The sequence below is a fragment of the Ranitomeya imitator genome, chromosome 2 (genome assembly GCF_032444005.1).
Source record: "Ranitomeya imitator isolate aRanImi1 chromosome 2, aRanImi1.pri, whole genome shotgun sequence".
Taxonomy (NCBI): domain Eukaryota; kingdom Metazoa; phylum Chordata; class Amphibia; order Anura; family Dendrobatidae; genus Ranitomeya; species Ranitomeya imitator.
This window is the reverse complement of record NC_091283.1, coordinates 613,242,860-613,263,828: the sequence shown is the minus strand read 5'-3', so window position 1 is coordinate 613,263,828 and position 20,969 is coordinate 613,242,860. Positions and strand designations below refer to the sequence as shown.

At 45.5% G+C, this 20,969-nt stretch overlaps 1 protein-coding gene across 1 annotated transcript in view; it reads left to right on the top strand.

Moving 5' to 3' along the window:
* Positions 1 to 20,436, top strand: part of FASN (fatty acid synthase) — a 90,299-nt gene extending 69,863 nt beyond the window's left edge. Inside the window, exons 35-43 of the mRNA XM_069752481.1 lie at positions 393 to 484; positions 5,001 to 5,152; positions 5,371 to 5,616; positions 6,647 to 6,835; positions 9,076 to 9,300; positions 10,139 to 10,359; positions 16,610 to 16,708; positions 16,793 to 17,044; positions 18,951 to 20,436. Of these exons, the coding sequence (XP_069608582.1) occupies positions 393 to 484; positions 5,001 to 5,152; positions 5,371 to 5,616; positions 6,647 to 6,835; positions 9,076 to 9,300; positions 10,139 to 10,359; positions 16,610 to 16,708; positions 16,793 to 17,044; positions 18,951 to 19,088 (1,614 nt within the window). The 3' untranslated portion in view covers positions 19,089 to 20,436. The remainder of the gene's footprint in view (positions 1 to 392; positions 485 to 5,000; positions 5,153 to 5,370; positions 5,617 to 6,646; positions 6,836 to 9,075; positions 9,301 to 10,138; positions 10,360 to 16,609; positions 16,709 to 16,792; positions 17,045 to 18,950) is intronic.
* Positions 20,437 to 20,969: the final 533 nt, after the last annotated feature.

The following is a 20,969-nucleotide window of genomic DNA, read 5'->3' as shown; positions in this document are numbered from 1 at the left end:
ATAGTAGTGTTGAGGGCAGAGGATAGTACTGCAGTGCGCAGGCGCCGGAAAGAGGCCCGGCGCCTGCGCACTGCAGTACTTTGTCTGCCCTCAACAGGGCAGAGCAAAGTACGCCTGCGCCGGAGCCGTGGCTGAAGATCAGAAGAGGACGTCATGGAAAGAAGATAGGAGGCGCCGCAGCGGACCGGAGACGCCCATCTGACCAGACCGCAGCGGGACCTCCCCTGGGTGAGTATAATCTAACGTCTTTTTCTCCTTTTTCAGGTAACATCGGGGGCTTATCTACAGCATTACAGAATTTTTCCCTTTAAAGGGAACCTGTTACCAGAAAAGAAATGCTACTAACCTGCAGATATAGGGTTAATTTAAATATCTATTTCCCTTTTGGACAGATTCTCAAAGATGCCATGATTGAAAACCTATCCACAAAACTGTTTCAGGAGGTGAACAAACCAAAGTATGATGGTACTCTTAACCTGGACAGGTGAGTATATTACTGCCCTGCGGGCATTCTGGTTGTGCCCATCCTTTCCTTGTCTATTGCCCTCTATACATTATTTTGATAATAGTCACATAGAGCTGCGTGCAAAACATTTAGGCATGTGTGGAAAAAACGTTACAAAGTAAAAAGGTGCTCAGCAGGAAGGTTGTTCCAAACATCTTGGAGAACTAACCACAGATCTTCTGTGGATGAAGGCTGGTGCAAATCCCACAGCTAATCCCACACAGACTTCTTCTTCTTTACGCTGAAGATAGTTCTTAATGACATTGGCTGCATACTTAAAGTCATTGTTCTGCTGCAGGATAAATTTGAAGCCAATCAGATGCCTCCCTGATGGTATTGCATCTACTAAATAATTGTAAAAGGGTAACTTCCGTCTGTCTGTCTTTCTGTCTGTCTATCACGGATAGTCATTGGTCGCGGCCTCTGTCTGTTATGGAAATCCAAGTCGCTGATTGGTCGTGGCAAAACAGCCACGACCAATCAGCGACGGGCACAGTCCGGAAGAAAATGGCCGCTCCTTACTCCCCGCAGTCAGTGCCCGGGGCCAGCATACTCCCCCCCGGTCACCGCTCACACAGGGCTAATGCTGGCGGTAACAGACTGCGTTATGCCGCGGGTAACGCACTCCGTAACCGCCGCTATTAACCCTGTGTGACCAAGTTTTTACTATTGATGCTGCCTATGCGGCATCAATAGTAAAAAGATGTAATGTTAAAAATAATAAAAAACCAAAAATCCTGCTATACACACCCTCCGTTGTTCGACGAGCCGCACGCGCCTGCCGCCATCTTCCGTTCCCGGCGATGCATTGCGAAATTACCCCGAAGACTTAGCGGTCTCGCGAGGCCGCTAAGTCATCTGGATAATTTCGCAATGCATCCTGGGAACGGAAGATGGCGGCAGCCGCGCGCGTATCGCCGGAGCTTCGGTGGATCCCAGGGGGTGAGTATATAACTATTTTTTATTTTAATTATTTTTTTAACAGGGATATGGTGCCCACACTGCTGTATACTACGTGGGCTGTGTTAGATACCGCGTGGCTGCTATATACTACATGGGCAGTGTTATATACTATGTGGGCTGTGTTATGTACTGCGTGGGCTGTGCTATATATTACGTGGCCACTGTTATATACTGCGTGGGCTGTGCTATATATTACGTGGCCAGTGTTATATACTGCGTGGCCTGTGTTATACTGTATATTATATGGCCAGTGTTATATACTGCGTGGCCTGTGTTATATACTACGTCGCCTGTGTTATATACTGCGTGGCTGCTATGTACTGCGTGGGCTGTGTTATATAGTACGTGGCTGTGTTATATACTGCGTGGCCACTGTTATATATTGCGTGGCCTGTAATAACGCATCGGGTTTTCTACAATATGTATGTATATAGCAGCCACATAGTATATACTGTAGCACAGGCCACGTAGTATTTGTCTGCTATATATTACATGGCTCCTATATACTACGTGGCCTGTGCTATATACTATGTGGCTGCTATATACATACATAAATACATATTCTAGAATACCTGATGTGTTAGAATCGGGCCACCATCTAGTGATAGATAAGTATCTGTATTTATTTCTCAGTATTAAGGACACTATTACTCATGACGAAATCATCAACTCCCTTTGCTGAGTGCAGTCCAGGCAACTTCCACCATACTTCACTGATGCCTACAGACCCTCCTTATTGTACCGATCTCCAGGCTTTCAGTGAACAAGTTGTCTTCTGTTATAGCCAAATATTTCCAATTTTGACTCTGTAGTCCAGAGTACCCGCTGTCATATTTTACATAAATACAGAGGACGAAATAAGTATTGAACGAACACTTCACCAATTTTTTAAGTAAATATATTTCTCATGGTGCTATTGACATGAAATTCTCAAAAGATGTGGGTAGCAACCCATCCATTCCACACAGGCAAAGAATTCAAACCACAGATGTCCAGAAATATATTTACTTAGAAAATTGGTGTCGTGTTCAATACTTATTTCACCCGCTATATATATTTGATAATACCAGGATATAAGATTGTGTTGGATCTAGTACTCCACAAATAAGTCCATTCATGGCTTTTTGGCTGCAATTCTTCCATGAAGACTACTTCTGGTCATCTGGTCAGAGTTCTCCGACCAGTCAAAGTGTATAGCAGGTTGCTACCAATTCTGAGATGATGGCATTGCTGCACATCTTCCCATTTCAAAGGGAAGTAAGCATGCTGTGTCTTTCATCTGCTGCACTAAGTTTTCTTAGCCAACCACAGCGTCTATGGTCCTCAACGTTCATTTATTGGTGCTTCTTCAAAAGAGCTTGAATAGCACATTGAATGCCAGTCTGCTTTGAAATCTTTGCCTAGAAGAGACCTTACGGATGCAGTATAACTGCAATGTTTCTTATTGCTGTGCTCAGTCTTACCATGGTGTTTGACCTGTAACATGACAATGTCTTCCATAACCTCACCTTTGTGGAACAGTTTGGCTGTTTCTCACCCAATTTTAAGCCCCATACACAGCTGTTTCTGTTTCAGGTAATACATATGTGCTTCATTCTACATATGAAAATGATAAACATTATCACCCGTTTAGTACAATTGGTTACTCACATACGGTATATCACAAAAGTATACCCCTCTGTTTTGTAACTATTTTATTATATCTTTTCATGGGACAACACTGAAGATATGGCACTTTAATATAATGTAAAGTAGTCAGTGTACAGTGTAAATTTTGTGTGCCTTCTAATTAACACACAGCCATTAATGTCTAAATCGTTGGCAACAAAACTGAGTACAGCCCCCCAAGTGAAAATGGCCAAATTGTGCCCAAAGTGTCAATATTTTGTGTGGCCACCATTATTTTCACGCGCTGCCTTAACTCTCTTGGGCATGGAGTTCACTAGACCTTCACAGGTTGCCACTAGAATCCTCTTGCACTCCTCCATGATGACATCACGAAGCTGGTGGATTTTAGAAACTTTGCATTCCTCCACCTTCCATTTGAGGATGCCCCATGTAAACTCAAGAGGGTTTAGATCTGGAGACACACTTGGCCATTCCAGCACCTTTACTCTCAGTTTTTTTAGTAAGGCAGTGGTCGTTTTGGAGGTGTGTATGGGGCCGTTCTCATATTGGAATACTGCCCCGCGGCCCAGTTTCCAGAGGGAGGGGATCATGCTCTGCTTCAGTATGTCACAGTACATGTTGACATTCATGGTTGTCTCAGTGAACTGTAGCTCCCCCACAGCCAGCAGCACTCATGCAGCCCTAAACCATGACACTCCCACCACCATGCTTGACTGTAGGCAAGATACACTTGTCTTTATGCTCCTCACCTGGGTGCTGCCACACATGCTTGGCACCATCTGAACTAAATATGTTATCTTGGTCTCATTAGACCACAGGACATGGTTGTAGTAGTCCATGTCCTTAGTCTGCTTGTCTTCAGCAAACTGTTTGTGGGCTTTCTTGTCATTCATGTTTAGAAGAGGATTCCTTCTGGGAAGTCAGCCAAGCAGACCAATTTGATGTAGTGTGTGGCGTATGGTCTGAGGACTGACAGGCTGACCACCCACTCCTTTAACCTCTGCAGCAATGCTGGCAGCACTCATACGTCTATTTTGAAAACACAATCTCTGGATATAACGCTGAGCACAGGCACTAAATTTCTTTGGTTGACTATGGCGAGGCCAGTTCTGCGTGGAACCTGTCTTATTAAACTGGTATGGTGCTGCAGCTCAGTGTCAAAGTGTTGGCAATCTTCTTATAGCCTAGGCCACATTTATGTAAAGCACCAATTCTTTTTTTCAGATCCTCAGAGGGTTCTTTGCCGTGAGAAGCCATGTTGAAACTCCAGTGACCAGCTGTACACTGACTACTTTACATTGTATGAAAGCATCACATCTTCAGTGATGTCCCATGAAAAGATATAATAAAATATTTACAAAAATATGAGGGGTGTACTCACTTTTGAGATATATTGTACCTGACTATAAGGCTAGGGACCCACCACCGTATTTTCCCTTAACCGAGAGAGTCAGACTGGTTATGCTAATCATACTCTGATCAGAGTTTGATCACGGTATGATTCGAATCTCTCGAATGTGGGAAAGAAATTGATCTTCATTTTGTCAGTCCGTGAAAATCGCACCCGACTGACTCAGTACGAGGAAAAAAATCGGACATGAATAACATTGGTCCGAGTGTGAGCTGATGTTTTGTCTGATCGCACTCTGACCGAAAATACGGTCAACTTCTCGAACAATTGATGCTTTGACGCTGTTTTGAAGGCAAAGAGTGGTCACACCAAATATTAATTTGATTTAGATTTCTCTTTTGTTCCTTCGCTTTGCATTTTTTTATTGATAAAGATGAACTATTAACGCTTCTGTTTTGAAAGTATTCTTACTTTGCGGCATTTTTGACTGTATAGATCTATGCAGGTATATAAACCGCAGATTGATATAAGGTCCCGATTGTCATTTCGCAGGGTCAGCAGAGAGAAGTGTCCTGAGCTGGATCATTTTGTCATATTTTCCTCAGTGAGTTGCGGGAGAGGAAATGCCGGGCAAAGTAACTACGGATTTGCAAACTCAACAATGGAGCGTATTTGTGAAAAGCGACGTCAGGATTATCTGCCAGGTATAAAACATACCGAAATGTAACCACTGGATGGCATGTGATCCTATGGAATACAGGTGGATCCTAGCTTGGGCAGTTCCATAACTTACTGCAAAAATGCCTTTCTATTACCGTAATTATTTTGAGTAAAAAATGCTGAAATATATTGATACTTTTATTGTTTAGTCACCTGATATATATTTTTTTTTTTTTTTAAACCTGTATAATTGTCTCCCCAGGTTTGGCTGTGCAGTGGGGAGCTATTGGTGATGTGGGTGTCGTGCTGGAGACCATGGGAAGTAATGACACAGTAATTGGTGGCACATTACCGCAAAGGATCAGTTCCTGTCTCGAGGTTCTTGATCAGTTCCTTAATCAGCCTCATCCTGTAATGTCCAGTTTTGTCTTAGCTGAGAAGACCATCTCTGTGAAAACCAAAGGAGCTGGAAAACAAGATTTGGTGGAGGCTGTAGCTCACATTTTAGGTAAGAAGAACATTTGAGAAAGTAATTCAGTGGCCAAGGCTTCCTATTTAAACAAAAATCATCCTTGGTATTGGAAATCTTACTCTTAATATGAAGAATAATACATGATTTGTATTAATATTGTGGACAACATTAGTTGTACGTTTAGTTATTTACCCGAAATCCAGTTAAATCATAAATCACATTGGTGATGAATTTTGTCCTAATTCCTCATTTGCGTTTTTTTTAAGCCACTTTAATTTTTATTTTTGTCTTGTGGTATTTGTTGCGATCTTTCCACCAAAAGCTTCAAATCGGCACTTGTGATTCATGAATTTTGCACAAATGGTCTTTATTTTTTGTCTTTTTAATCTTTTCTTGCACCTTTTTAGAGCAAAAAGTCATATTCTGAAACAATTTCATGAAATTTTTGAAAAAAATTTCTGGCGTACAAAAAAAATCACTCCTGTCGGTTAAGGAGTACATTTGTGTAAAAATGTTGCCACTTATTAAAGAGTCACAATTGATGAATCAGTCTAAGCATCTGAAAAAGCCATGTTGATCTAAAAGTCAGAAAATTAATGGAACGGATCTTTTGATGAATTTCTCGTAAATCAAAAAGTCACTAATTGAGAATTATTTATGCCAAAGAATGAGTGAAAATGCAGTGATGAATTTTGAGCCCATTTGAGCTCAAATCATCCCCGATTTGTAGGTGGGCTGGAGGGGCTCCTTAGAGAACATCATTTCATTTCACTTATTGGAAATCTCTGGCATAACACTCAATACAGATCATTATTGATCCAAATGGTTTATTCGTTAGTTTTTAGGATATGCCATAAATGCCCGATAGATGTGGCTCCAATGGCTAGGACAGAACCCTGTTGTCTGGATAGATATGGTTTCCATTTCCAGCTGTGGTGCCTACATCAATTCAATATTTCTGACTTAAACTCTCAATATCCCATAAATGGCTTAGATGCGATAACCTCTTTGAGAGTTTTAGGTTGAGACGATTGATGTTCTGAGTTTGCTCTGTTTTTTTTCCTAGGTGTCCGAGACGTGACCAGCTTGAATCCTGACACCACACTGGCCGATTTAGGGCTAGATTCCCTCATGGGTGTAGAAGTGCGACAGACGCTGGAACGTGATTATGATATTGTCATGGCAATGCGAGAAGTTAGACAGCTAACAATTAACAAATTGCGGGAGCTTTCTTCCAAGCCAGGACATAATGAAGGTAGGATATTTACAGATCGCCGAAGTAATAAATGAGTTCCCAGCATTTTCTTTACTATTCGACATCAAAGACTTTTATTTCCTAAACCAATATACCATTTTCTGTGGGCCAAATGGTTTTTAGCCTCAGGTTTGGCATAGATAGATTAAACGTGAGGATTATTTAGTATATCTAAGACTCTCTCATTATACATTCTTGGCCATATTCAGGTCACCTAAGGCTACATTCCCACAATGAGTATTTGCACTGCGTATTTTCGAAAAAAAGTGCAAGTAGCCTATTTTACAGAAAATCTGCAACATCAAAAACTGTTCAAAAAAGACATTGCCTAATAATAGAAAAAAATCTAGCAGGTCAAAAATGGCCAGAAAAGGTAGACTTATTAGGGAATTTATTTAATTTGACCAGATATATACAAATCAATGGGTGACTAGTCGAGGGTGCGCATGCACAAGGAAGCAGCGATGACTGAGGACACAGACAAAAGTGACTGCAAGCTCTGAAAATCTCATGTCTGGCTGTGTCCTACATCACCGCTGCCTTCACTACACGTGTCCAGTGCGCTGATTGATGATTGGGTTCATATACCCGGCTTCAGTGCACACTGTCAAGGTGGCAGAGATTTACAAACAGCCAGCAGTCACCGACTCTTGCAAATCATGTTACTGACGCCTACAGGAAAGTGATATCATGACTAGTCTGGGGGAAGAAAACGCACCCTACTAGCCACCACTGATCTGCATATACCTGGCCAAATTAAATAAACATTTTTTCAGGAAATTGATTAAACAGAAAGCAAAAGAAAGGGGCTTGTTGCAAGCAGTACAAAGAGTGGGATAAAGACATGAGGTCCTTTTGTGGGACATGGGGAAGCTGTCAGATTCCCTTTAAAGGGAACCTGTCACCCCCAAAATCGAAGGTGAGCTAAGCCCACTGGCATCAGGGGCTTATCTACAGCATTCTGTAATGCTGTAGATAAGCCCCCGATGTATCCTGAAAGATGAGAAAAAGAGGTTAGATTATACTCACCCAGGGGCGGTCCCACTGCGGTCTGGTCTGATGGGCTTCGCGGTCCGGGGCCTCCCATGTTCTTACGATGACGTCCTCTTCTTGTCTTCACACTGCGGCTCCGGCGCAGGCGTAGTTTGTCTGCCCTGTTGAGGGCAGAGCAAAGTACTGCAGTGCGCAGGTGCCAGGCCTCTCTGACCTTTCCCAGCGCCTGCGCACTGCAGTACTTTGCTCTGCCCTCAACAGGGCAGACAAACTACGCCTGCGCCGGAGCCGCAGTGTGAAGACAAGAAGAGGACGTCATCGTAAGAACATGGGAGGCCCCGGACCGCGACGCCCATCAGACCAGACCGCAGTGGGACCGCCCCTGGGTGAGTATAATCTAACCTCTTTTTCTCATCTTTTAGGATACATCGGGGGCTTATCTACAGCATTCCAGAATGCTGTAGTTAAGCCCCTGATGCTGGTGCGCTTAGCTCACCATCGATTTTGGAGGTGACAGGTTCCCTTTAAAAGGTTTAAAGTGATGGCGTAACTTGAGTTTGCATCCGAGTGCAGTCTGATGTTTTTTTCCACGGACCCATAGACTTGCATTGTCAATTTTGATAGAACACTTGATCAAAATCAGACATCATCAAGTGGTTCGAGGAAAAAATCGGACATGTTCACAGCCTCAGAGAATAATATAGGTACAAGTGCTGTGCGTGAAAACCATGGATAGCATTTGTCCTATATAATCGATCATGTGTGTGAGCCCGTAACAAGAGAAACATTTCGTCCAGTTTCTATCCCTAATGAAATCATTGCACCTATTCATAACATTCTTAAAAATGTGGCCGGGAAGTTGTTTGTAAGAAAAGTTATCACTTCAACATGTCTTTGTGGACCATCCCTTAAAATTTATATATGGGAGTCTCACTAGTTTGCCATGTCCAAAGGCAGAACTTGAAGTTCCAGGCCCCCAATACAAATTCTGTAATATGGCTTCCAACTGTTGATAATTACCGTATCGACCACCATCACATGAGAAGGTTTATGCCAATAGACCAGTGGGAAATACAGTAGCCAGTGGGGAGGAGTCGTACTAGTCAAGAATATACAGGGTTAGTGGGAGTAGGTGAAGTAGGAGAAACCAGTGAATTAAATAAAAACAAAAAGTAGTGAAAGTTGAACAAGTATGGACAGGTTCTTTGTTTTATAGAACCTATTATTGGCAACCATTATCTTTTTAGAGTCAAAGCCTTCTCAGAAAACCTCTGCACAACCAGATCTCAGCTTCCTGGATCTTAATAATCTCCTGGTGAATCCCAATGCTTCCACTATCGCTAAGCTGAACGATGTACAAAGTATGGAACATCATCTCTTCCTGGTGCACCCCATTGAAGGGTCTATCGCCGCATTCCAGAATCTGGCTGCAAAGCTCAACATCTCCTGCTATGGACTGCAGTGTACAAAAGGTAAGTTAGGTGGTTGCTTTACTACTTCAGTCATATCATCCCGAATATACTCTGGTCAAGAGACAACGAGGGAACTCATCAAAGCTGTTTCAGAGGATTTCTAGCTTTGCACAGTTGCCCTTTTTTTTACCAAACTCAAGGTTGCTCAAAAAATGTGACTTTTGACGTTTTCACGCCATTCTCGCCTCAGCTCCTACTAAGTGAGCAGTGCTGTGGCGGGACGGGGGCCTGACGTGGCGTGGTGATCGCCACTCGTCAAATTCATACAAGCAGTGACGTTCATGACACCACAAATGTTACTCCAGCAGGATTGGTGCTGAGGTGCACACAGAGGCAAATGAATCCTAAAGAACCAGTTGCATCTGCTCCAACACGCCTCCTCCTGAGAGTCGCCTGTCTTGATGAATCGGGGTCAATATGTAATGTAATTTCATGTATTACAATGGATCTTGCTTAGACCACTAAATCCACCATATATTTTATTAATCTTCTATACATTGTGGCTTAGATAGAGCTGACAGACTCTTCTGATCCCAGTTACATATTCCTCCTAGGAGTAAGGAAAGAGACAGTGAGGATTCCCATGGAAGATTCACGTAGACTGCCACTGGAGAGCAGGAGGATGTGCCAGCTCTACGTGGCCAAACAATGGTGCTATAAAGATCTAGTGGGTGTTTATAACTTTTTGGGGGACCACATCACTATTTATCATATAGTCAGACATTGTACGATTAGTTTATTCTTTGCTAGTATTTTGATCATTGTTGTTGAAATATTCAATTTTTTTGTTCCGAAATGAACAATGTGAACTATATATATATATTATTTTACATTTTAGCCGCTCCCTTGGACAGCATTCAGAACCTGGCAGCCTACTACATTCAGTGTATCAAGCAGGTGCAGCCAGAAGGGCCCTACTGGATAGCTGGCTACTCATTTGGCGCCTGTGTAGCCTTTGAGATATGCTCCCAGCTGCAGGCTCAGCGGGCCGCCACACATGCCCCCGACAGCTTGTTCCTATTCGATGGGTCACATTCATACGTTGCTGCCTATACGCAGGTAACGCTCCTTACATCCATTCATTTACTTCACCTTGCAAAGAGACTTTCTGTGTGAATAAGGTAGTATTAGGCTGTGTTAACAGGCAGTTTTTTCAGGTGTTCAAAAGTACCAGTTTTTCAAACAGAAACCACTTCAGTAAACTGTCCATCTTTTGGGAGTTTTTTCATTTCCTGAAGCATTTTCTGAAGTGGTTTTGAAGACGTTTGGAGGTGTTTTTTCTCTGTCGCCTTTCATTGGGGGACACAGGAACCATGGGTGTATGCTGCTGCCACTAGGAGGCTGACACTATGCAAATAAAAAAAGTTAGCTCCTCCTCTGCAGTATACACCCTACCGACAGGAAGTAGGATATTCAGTTTAGCTTAGTGTCAGTAGGAGGTGGACACGGGTCTTTCATTAGACCCTTATCTACCTCAATGTGCGTCGTTTTTCTTTCAGGTTTTCTGGAGGGATACAGGGTGAACAGTCACACCTGTAATCCCACATTATGGACTATGAGTACGGCGTGTACTGCCACCCCGTATCCTCATAGAGCCCTCAGCAGAGCCATGATCCTGGCACACAAGCGTGCTCAGAAGTCCGGTCCTGCCTCCGTCCCCCACCCACTCGCCCACCAGAGCCTGTCGGTTGGAGGAGACGAGGACGTCCACCAGCAAGTTCAGGACGTCTTTTTCTGCATCCGGAATAATGAGGTATATTTCCTTTCCTCAGGTTTTTTTCCGGAAGAAGATATACAGATGAAGAAGGTGAGTATTTAGAAGGTGTCCCATCTATCTCCTTCAGGACCTTTAAGTTAGGGATTCCCTTTAGGGAGGTGGGGGGCCTTTTCCTAGGGGAAATGCCAGGTTTTTCAGCAGCTCTTTTCCCCTGCTCAGGCCTCCTTAACTCCCCCCAAACCCCCCCCCCCCCCCCTCCAGTCTCAATGCGGGCTCCGTCGCTATTTGAGGGGCTACCTTTTTCAGTGGTACAGGCGAGTTGTTCGCCACCGCCATGGCTTATTCGCCTCCTTCTCCCCTCAATCTGGCGGTCGCCGGCGTCTAACCTAGGAGGCCTACGCCGGCGCGACTGCCGCCGGTTTTCTAATCTAGGCCCCGGCTTCGGGCCTACTCCGGCGCGACGGCCGCCGGGTTCCAATTTAGGCCCCGGCTTCTTAGGCCTACTTCGGCGCGGCGGTCGCCGGTTTCTAATTTAGGCCCCGGCCTCTCGGGCCTACTCTGGCGCAGTAACTCCGCCCCCCATTTGCTCTCCTTCGGGCGGGCTTTCTCCCGCCCGTATCTTCTTCCTGCAGGGCGTCTAGCTCCGCCCCCCATAGCAGTGCCCGCAACTGGCGCCATATTGGTTTCCCTGGTGTGTGCGCTTGTCTCCGCCCACTTCTTCCCAGCCACCGCTCTACAGCCGGCGCCATCTTCCTGCCCCAGGCTTGCGCTGTCGGCTCCATCTCCTCTTCCGTTTTTAATAGCGGGCCTTTTGCCCTCTCTTTCCTGGTGCAGCATCCAGCCCGTCTTATGGTCCCTCAGGCGTCGCCAGGGATCGTCGCATCCAGCGGTGCATCTGTCTGCAGGACCTGCTCCTCTACAGCCTGGAAGCTACAGGACATCTGCTGTGAGTATCCCTACACAGCAGACTGACACTTCCCTCTGCCTCCGTCCCCTAACCCTCGGGCACTATGTCTAATTCTAAGGCAGAACTCTCCCGTCCTCCTGCCTTTTCTGCTATTTTGGTCCATCACATTGTATGTTCGCCCTACATTTGCAGATTTACCTCCCTCTGTCGGGACTGCGACGGCTCCGCGGAGCCTACCGCCCTGGACACCCCTGCTGTCCGAGAGAGTGAGTCCCCTATCCCAGCGTGCGTCTCCTCTCTGTCCCAATCCCTGCGATCTCACCCAAGTGTCTCAGACCCTAGTGTCTGCGCCGGATAGGTTGCCCATCACATCTTCTGCTGTGGCTAGCGGATCACAGGAGGCTCTGTCCGAGTCTACTAAGATTGGCCGCAAAGGATCTAGACAGGAACGCGAAGCGTTCTCGGATGCACCTTCGGAAGATGTGTTGAAGCTGGATTCTAACCAAATCGCTAGCAGGGATATGGTTCAGAACCTCATTGCTGCAGTTAACCAAGCCTGTAGCATCAAAGATTCCGCTACGGAACCCGCAGATCAGGCGGTTTCGTTTAGACGGTCCAAACCACCTTCCAAAGTTTCTGAGTTTGAGGAGCTGGTGGCCAGAGAAAGAGAGAATCCGGACAGACGCTTTCAAAGAGGACAGCGCCTCGGCGTGTTATATCCTTTTCCCCAGAGCACCGCTAACTGGACAGTTTCTCCTCCGTGGGCCCGCCAGTCTCCAGACTACACAGTCCGGCCCCCCTTTCCTGGTGCAGCACGTTCGAAGGAATCTAATGGTAGACATTTAGAATCCTTGGCGAGGTCAGCCTTCAAAGCGTCTGCGTCCACTCTTCGCCCGGCCTTTGCCTCCTCATGGGTTTCAAAGTCTGTGGCCAAATGAGCAAAGCAACTCCGTCAAGGCACTCTGACTGGGCCTAACCAGATCAGCTAGTGGGGCTTGCCAACCGGATTTCTCATGTGATCGAGTATTTGGTCTCTGCTTCCCTGGATGCCGCATCTCGTGCAGCTCAGACATCCAGCAATGTCGTGGCCATCCGCCTGACAGTTTGGCTTAAGGCCTGGCAAGCGGATCTGTGTTCTATGAAGGCACTTACCACCTTGCCCTTTCAGGGATCACGTCTTTTGGTCCCAGACCTCTTCCTCTACAGCAGAGGTCGCAAGCGCGCCAGGATAGGAAGAAGTTTTCCTTTAGGTCCACTTCTTCCTGGCTCTCCGGCTATTCCCAAGGAAGATCCACCAGGTCTACACCTGGAAGATGTACCTCGGCATGATTCTCCCTGGAATCCCGGCGCATCTCCCAAGCTAGGAGGTTGCCTTCCTCTCTTCAAAGACGTTTGGCTTATGGCGATGGAGGATGCATGGGTCAGGGAAGCGATATTCTCAGGATACAAAATTAATTTCGCTTCTCAGCCCTGGGATCGTTTCTTTGAATCTCGCCCTCCAAAGACCCGACCTTGTTTTCGGGTTTCTTTGCAGCCATCGCCTCTCTCCTCAGCGCGGAGGTAATCGTTCCCGTTCCAGAAAGAGAAGGATTCACAGGCTTCTACTCGAACCAATCCCGGTTCTTAAGTTACTAAATAAAAGGGTCCATCTGCGAACTTCGGAATGGAATCCCTTCGTTCAGTAATCACTTCCATTTCGGCATAGGAGCTTCTGTACTCCATAGACGTTCTGGACGCCTAATTTCATGTCCCTATATCCCCAGGACATCACAGATTCCTGCACTTTGCAGTACATCAGGAGCATTCCCAATTGGTCGCCCTGCTTTACGGTCTCGCAACCGCTCCCAGGGTTTTCACAAAGATCGCGGTGGCGCTGATAGGCATCTTGAGAGTCAGGGGAATGGTACTTTTCCGTGACTCAACGACATCCTCATCAAGGCTCCGTCCTTTTCTCAGGTTCATGAGAGCCCGTCCATTGTCCTCCACACTCTAGCCCATTTCAGGTGGCTTGTCAACAGGAAGAAATCCTGTCTTGTTCCCTACCAGCACCTTGTCTTTCTGGGCATGCTCTTCGACACTTGTCAGACCAAAGTCTTCCTCCCCGAAGATAAGAGATCCATCCCTCGTCGGGACGTACGCTGGCTCCAGGTCCTCTGCTTCTCTCCTTTCGATCGGCCATGAAGGTTCTGGGGAGCATGGCGGCAACATTGGTAGCGATTTTCCTTCGCCCAATTTCACTCTCTACCTCTTCAGCAGGCCATTCCGTCTCACTGGGACAGGTCTGTCTTCTCTCTGGATCGTCCGATCCTACTCTCTTACCAGGTCAAGCGGTCCCTCATCTGGTGGCTGACATTACCTCTCATCCCCCAGGGCAGGTCTTTCCTTCCAATTCTCTGGCGGGTGGTGATGATGGACGCCAGCCTGCTCGGCTGGGGCGCGGTGTTTCGCCACCTGTCTGTTCAGGGTCATTGGTTGGCGTAGGAGTCTTCTCTACCGATCAACGTCCTCGAGTTTCGGGCCATCCTCCCTCCCTTCGTCTCTGGGAAAGGATTCTCAGTGGTCTTCCTATCCGAATCCAGCGGACAATACCACGGCGGTGGCATATGTCAACCTTCTAGGGGGGACTCGGAGCTCCTTGGCAGAGGTATCCAAGATCCTCCTCTGGGCAGAGGCAATGGTTCCGGTGATATCCGCGGTGCATATTCCCGGCGTGGACAATTGTGCCGCCGGCTTCCTCAGCCACGAGGGTCTCGCGGCAGGGGAATGGCCCTGGCATCTGTAGATTTTCCATCAGATTAGTCTTCGATGGGGGACAGGTACAGGAATGTTCCTCGGTTCATCTCCAGGTCTCGCGACCCCCCTCGCAGGTGGCGTCGGCGCTCTGGCCATTCCTTGGTTGCAGTCCGTGCTGCCCTATCTATTCCCACTCCTGCCCTTACTTCCCAAGCTGTTGGTAAAGTTCAAAGCGGAAGGGGTGCCGGTTTTCTGATTGCCCGGACTGGCCCAGGAGAGCTTGGCTTGCAGGGACCGTCAATCTCCTCGTGGACGCTTCTTGGCGCCTTCCGGACAGGCCCGACCTGCTGTCTCGGTACGATTTGCCACCCGAATTCTCGGTCGCACAGTTTAACGGCGTGGCTGTTCATACCGCAGTTCTAAGAACGTCCGGCCTTTCGGACCGGGTGATTCACACCATGATCCAGGCTAGGAAGCCTTTGCCTTCCAGGATTTATTTTCGTACCTGGAAGACTTATTTCCAGTGGTGCGAGTCCAACTGCATTTTACATAGGTCCCTTTCCTTGCCTTCCATTTTGGTTTTCCTTCGGGCAGGTCTGGACTCGGGCCTTGCGTTTAGTTCTCTGAAGGGCCAGGTTTCTGCCGGATTCTCTTTTCGTCATTCCTGATGGCACGCGCAGAGGCCTGCCGGTTTCCAAGGCGACTATTGCTCGCTGGTTCAGAACGGCAATTTTGTAGGCCTACCGGGTCAAGTACAGAGTGCCCCCTCTGGGGATAAAGTCTCACCCGACCTGGGCAGTCTGTGACTCCTGGGTGGTGCACCACAGGGCTTCCGCCCTATGGCTCTGCAAAGCGGCAACCTGGTCTTCCATCCACACGTTCGCCTACACTTTGGCGGTTGCCAGCCAAGGCAGAAGGATCCTGCAGGCGGCAGTGTTGAGTCTTTTGACCTGATGGAAGGCTGTTTTTTCCCACCCCAGGGACTGCTTTGGGATGTCCCATGGTTCCTGTGTCCCCCAATGAAAGGCGATAGAGAAAACAGGATTTTTGGTTGCTTACCGTAAAATCTGTTTCTCGGAGCCTTCATTGGGGGACACAGCACCCTCCCAAGTTGAACAGCTCTGTTTATTGTGTTATACTGTTTACGTTTGAGTTTCTTGGAACACTCTGAGTGTTTGAAACTGTTAAACTGTAAGGCGCTGCGGAATTTGTTGGCGCGCTATAAATAAAGATTATTTTAATTATATTATTATTATTTATTTTACATGTTGCTTCTCCTACTGCTTTCTCACTAACTGAATATCCTACTTCCTGTCGGTAGGGTGTATACTGCAGAGGAGGAGCTAACTTTTTTTATTTGCATAGTGTCAGCCTCCTAGTGGCAGCAGCATACACCCATGGTTCCTGTGTCCCCCAATGAAGGCTCCGAGAAACAGATTTTACGGTAAGCAACCAAAAATCCTGTTTTTCCTGAATTGTTTTCTGCAGCCTTAATGGTGTATTAACAATAAATGTATTAAAGTCTCCCAATCCAAATTGACATCTTCATAGGCATATATGATGGTATAAGTATGGGTCGCAAACGTGCGTTCAGTCTGTTCTTTGCGGTCCATATGCTGTCTGTGAAATACGGCTGTCTGAACCTTGCCATGGTCTGACACTGATCATGAACTGGGAGAAGGAACCGCAGCAACGCTGCATGGTACATCTTCACTGCTCGTTCATAGGACCAGAACAGAGCAGAAGAGGGGTTGTGACTGCTCTGAAACAGATGAAAAATTAGTTTTTTGCACAAGCGCTCTGGACATTATTAACTGTAGATTTTTGTTAGTGGAGACACTTGGTTTATAGCTTGGTTTGTGGGATAATCCGTCGTTAGGTTCAGCCTGAGTGCCTAGTAATAGTGTCATCTTCATTTCTTGACTGATGGAATGTCCTTCTTTGTTTTCAAGCGCTATCGTGCCAAACTAACACCGGGAAGTGATGCTGAGGCAGAAACTGAGGCTCTGTGCGCATTCATCCAGCAGTTCACCGGCACTGAATATAATAAGGTAAATGTTGCCCACATATGACCTAGTAGGCTGCCTCGTATCCAGAAAAATACTGATATAATAGCTTACCCTGCCTTCCCACAGCTGCTGGAAACCCTCCTGCCCCACAAGGACTTAACGGCCAGAGTCAGTGCCGCCGTGGATCTAATAACACAGAGTCACAAGTCCATCAACCATGACTCCCTCCACTTTGCAGCGTCCTCCTTCTACTACAAGCTGAAAGCTGCCGACCAGTATGTCCCAGGCAATAAGTATCATGGAAACATTACTCTGCTGAGGGCAAAGACAAGAAATGAATATGGAGAGGTGCTGGGGGCAGACTACAAACTATCTGAGGTAGGTGGACACTTGTGAACCATTATCTTTGTGTCTGCAATATTTTCTTTTACACAAGGACCAATGAAGGTGGCGTAAGGTTTGCAGGACAGAGACAATAGAATTGTAGAGCACATTCCCTGAGTTTAGAAAATAAATCTACATGAGAAGTTAAAGAGGGTCTGTCAAAAATAAAAATGACATTGTTACCTTACTAAAAATCCCCGTGCTCCCCGGAATCTGACTCTGTTTTCCGTTTTTTATTTTGTTCCTCCATTGCAGAAATATGCCCTTTTTTTACTGCTGGCACCCAATATGCTAATTCCCGTCTTGATGTCCAAGAGAGCATGTCAGAGTTTTCTTTGGGGGGGTGTCGTCTAGTCCTCCCACCTCTATGACGCCGCCCAAACACCGCTCGGCAGCATCTAAAACAGTTTGAACATCACGATCTCACCTCACTGTTCTCGATATGATTTGCCTGTGTGCAGGCAGGAAAGTCTTCCTACATTGGATCTCACAAGAAGAGAGTCATCTCTTGAGATCCCGCCTGTTCTACCATCTCAAATGCTGCTAAATGGTGTTTGGACAGCGTCATAGAGGGGAAATGCCTTCACAACACGCCCCCTGAGAAGTCTTCTGACGCGCCCTCTTGGACCAAATGCCAGAAATTAGGATACTGGGTGCCAAAATGAGTAAATGGTATATCTCAACAACAGAGGGAGAAGTTCAAAAATGGAAATCAGAGGCAGATTCAGGGGAACATTGGGATTTTGACCAGGAAACGTACTTTTTTTTTTTTTTAGATGTGGCAGGTCCTCTATTAAGGGGTAGTCCAGGATTATAATAATGATGACCCAGAGTGATTTGCAAAATTAAGATTATTTAGTCTAGAAAAAAAAGACGACTGAGGGGCGATCTAATAACCATGTATAAGTTTATAAGGGGACAATACAAATATCTCTCCGAGGATCTGTTTATACCAAGGAAGGTGACGGTCACAAGGGGGCATTCTTTGCGTCTGGAGGAGAGAAGGTTTTTCCACCAACATAGAAGAGGATTCTTTACTGTTAGAGCAGTGAGAATCTGGAATTCCTTGCCTGAGGAGGTGGTGATGGCGAACTCAGTCGAGGGGTTCAAGAGAGGCCTGGATGTCTTCCTGGAGCATAACAATATTGTATCATACAATTATTAGGTTTTGTAGAAGGACGTAGATGTGGGGATTTATTATGATGGAATATAGGCTGAACTGGATGGACAAATGTCTTTTTTCGGCCTTGCTAACTATGTTACTATGTTATGTTACTATGACCCATTCTTATGATTGGTCATCAATATCAGAATGGTGGGGATCTCACTCCCAACACCCCTACTTATCAGCTGTTACCAGGTCCCGCAGCCACCAGAAGCACACACTGTTCAGAGGCGGAACAGCACAGCTCCATACACCGAGGCCGTTCTTATGTACTGCAACTCCGCCCCCATTGAGTGAATGCTATATATTTATACCATTGCTAAGCATTTGTATATATGCCATATGAACTGAAAAATGGTGTTCAGAATATACTCTTTTATTGTCGCCCACACGTTCTATTCAAATAGAAAATAGCATTCCATCTTAATTAAAAAAGCTGCATAACACTGCATTATTTATAAGTGCTCCCTTGTGCTATTTCTGGTTCCCATAAGTGTAACATACTGTGTGCATATGGCAGCATTATTCTACAGCACATTCAGCTATTTCTTACCTAGCTTAAAATAGAAGTCCTAGTCTCTTGCGACATTCACCCTTGCCGATGCAGATTAGCTTATTCTTTAACCAGGTGTCTTCTTGGAGTTGGGCTATGGAAATAGTTGGCGATGCAGCTTAATGTCAGATTGTTTTACCTTCTGAATCTGGATATAAATTCTTTTTTTCCTTTTCCATTAGGTGTGTGATGGCAAGGTGTCCGTTCATGTCATAGAAGGAGATCATCGAACATTTCTGGAAGGATCTGGCATTGATTCTATCATCAACATCATCCACAGTTCACTAGCTGAACCTCGCACCAGCGTCCGTGAGGGTTAAATTAGTGAAGCCCGTCATCTCCTTGTTGGATTTCTCTAGATCCTGCTTACAAGGAGAAAGGGCATCATTTAGCACACTGGACTGGGCATATGGTCACTTTCACATCAGCACAGAACCCCATGTGAGGCAGTGCCATAATGGTACCTCTAGTGGGAAGTAACCCTGGGTCACTCACCGTTCATGTCCATCACTACTTCTCCTGCTCTATGGGTACCAAACACAACAAAATAGTCCATGCCTTCTTCATAGAGTAGGGTTAGAGCTCATTTTGTAGCATGTTGTTCTTATCAGTATTCCAAAGGTGAAACGTTAGCACTTAGAATACCCTGCACACCACTTTTGAATGACTAGTTCTCGCCCTCTGAGGCATCTCCATGCCTGTGACGAGCCGTGCTAGTCTTATAATGACATAGGTCTTCGTACAGTGGAGTCCCTGTCAGTCTTATTGTTTGTGGTTGTGTATTTTTGTATTTTTTTTTTTATTTTAATGTTCCGTAATTTATTGTATCTCTTATAGTTCTTCGGGTCACTCACTCATTGGAGAATGCAGTCAACTCTATCTAGAATTATTTTTGTGGGGTCAAATCTTCAAGTCTAATTGTTAACTTGACATATTACCGAGGAGAAATTTTTGGGTAAAAAGCATAAATCATAAAATGCTATACAGTAAGAAGCAGTCATGCACAAGGGTTGCCTGCTGATACATACTAAATATTTTAGCACCATGCGTTAATTGTGTTCTAAGTGATGGCACTTAGGTTACATTTATATTGCTTTTGGATGGTTTAACCTTCATATGAGGGGCCAACAATATGTAATGCTTGGAGATATTGCAGTACTCTGTCACGAGAGGTTGCAATCATGCATGTAATGGTCCAATGACTTGTAAACTCGAGGGAGTCTAAGGCATGAGGGTTGTGCATCTTCTAGTGGGGGAGTGATCCTGTCACCTGCTCCTCAAGCAGGTCTATCTACTCTGGAATTTTCCTTGATGGAAATGAGAAGTTCTGCTGCACCTATGACACAGTTGAGAGGTGGACGCAGGTTTAATGTTCTCCCAGGTGAAGGCTCAGGACCTAAAGCTGTATTAAGGATTGATTCCTCGCAGATCTCAAGGAAATGCTGGGCCTTTCACTGTCGGTATAGACGCCTGCTGACATCCTTCCTCTGTTGACCGCAGCAGAATAACTTTAATGTAGGTCTATATTTTAGTAACAAGAAATAATAGTGACGGTTTCTTTTTTCATACATTATTTTTTTTCTCTTTCCTGGTAAATATTGCAGCTTTACAATAGTCTTGTGTATGTTGCACTTTCCTGTTATTAATAAAGAAGAAATAATGTTTAAACTCGTCATGTTTTTGTCCTTTTTAAGGGGATTTATGCTTATATGTCATTATTTGGAGTAATTAAAGGCATTGTGTCATCAGAAAATGACCTATTGTTTAAAGCAGTTTTTTGGGTTGCATGTATTATTTAAATAAAATGTATTTTTTTTATTTTATAATCTTAATTAAATAAACAAAACAAGTACCGGTAATCTTGCAATTTTCTTACTGGCCACTGGAGCTATTTTAGACATACACCTCCTATCTTTTGACGAAGAGTTTACAGCAGGCTCCTTATCATCAGAGGTAATGACAGGTAAATACTTTATACACAACTGATAACACAGGATCCACTTTTCACAATAGGTGATGTGACCGCTGCCCCTGCTCCCTCTCCCTCCTACACAATGACCTCTGTGCTGGTTCTTCTGACACTTCAATACAAAACATAGGGTCAGGGACTTTTCATTATCGCTATGTGCATGTGTTGTTTTGTGAAGTTTGAGTCTAAAGGTACCGTCACACTTAGCGACGCTGCAGCGATACCGACAACG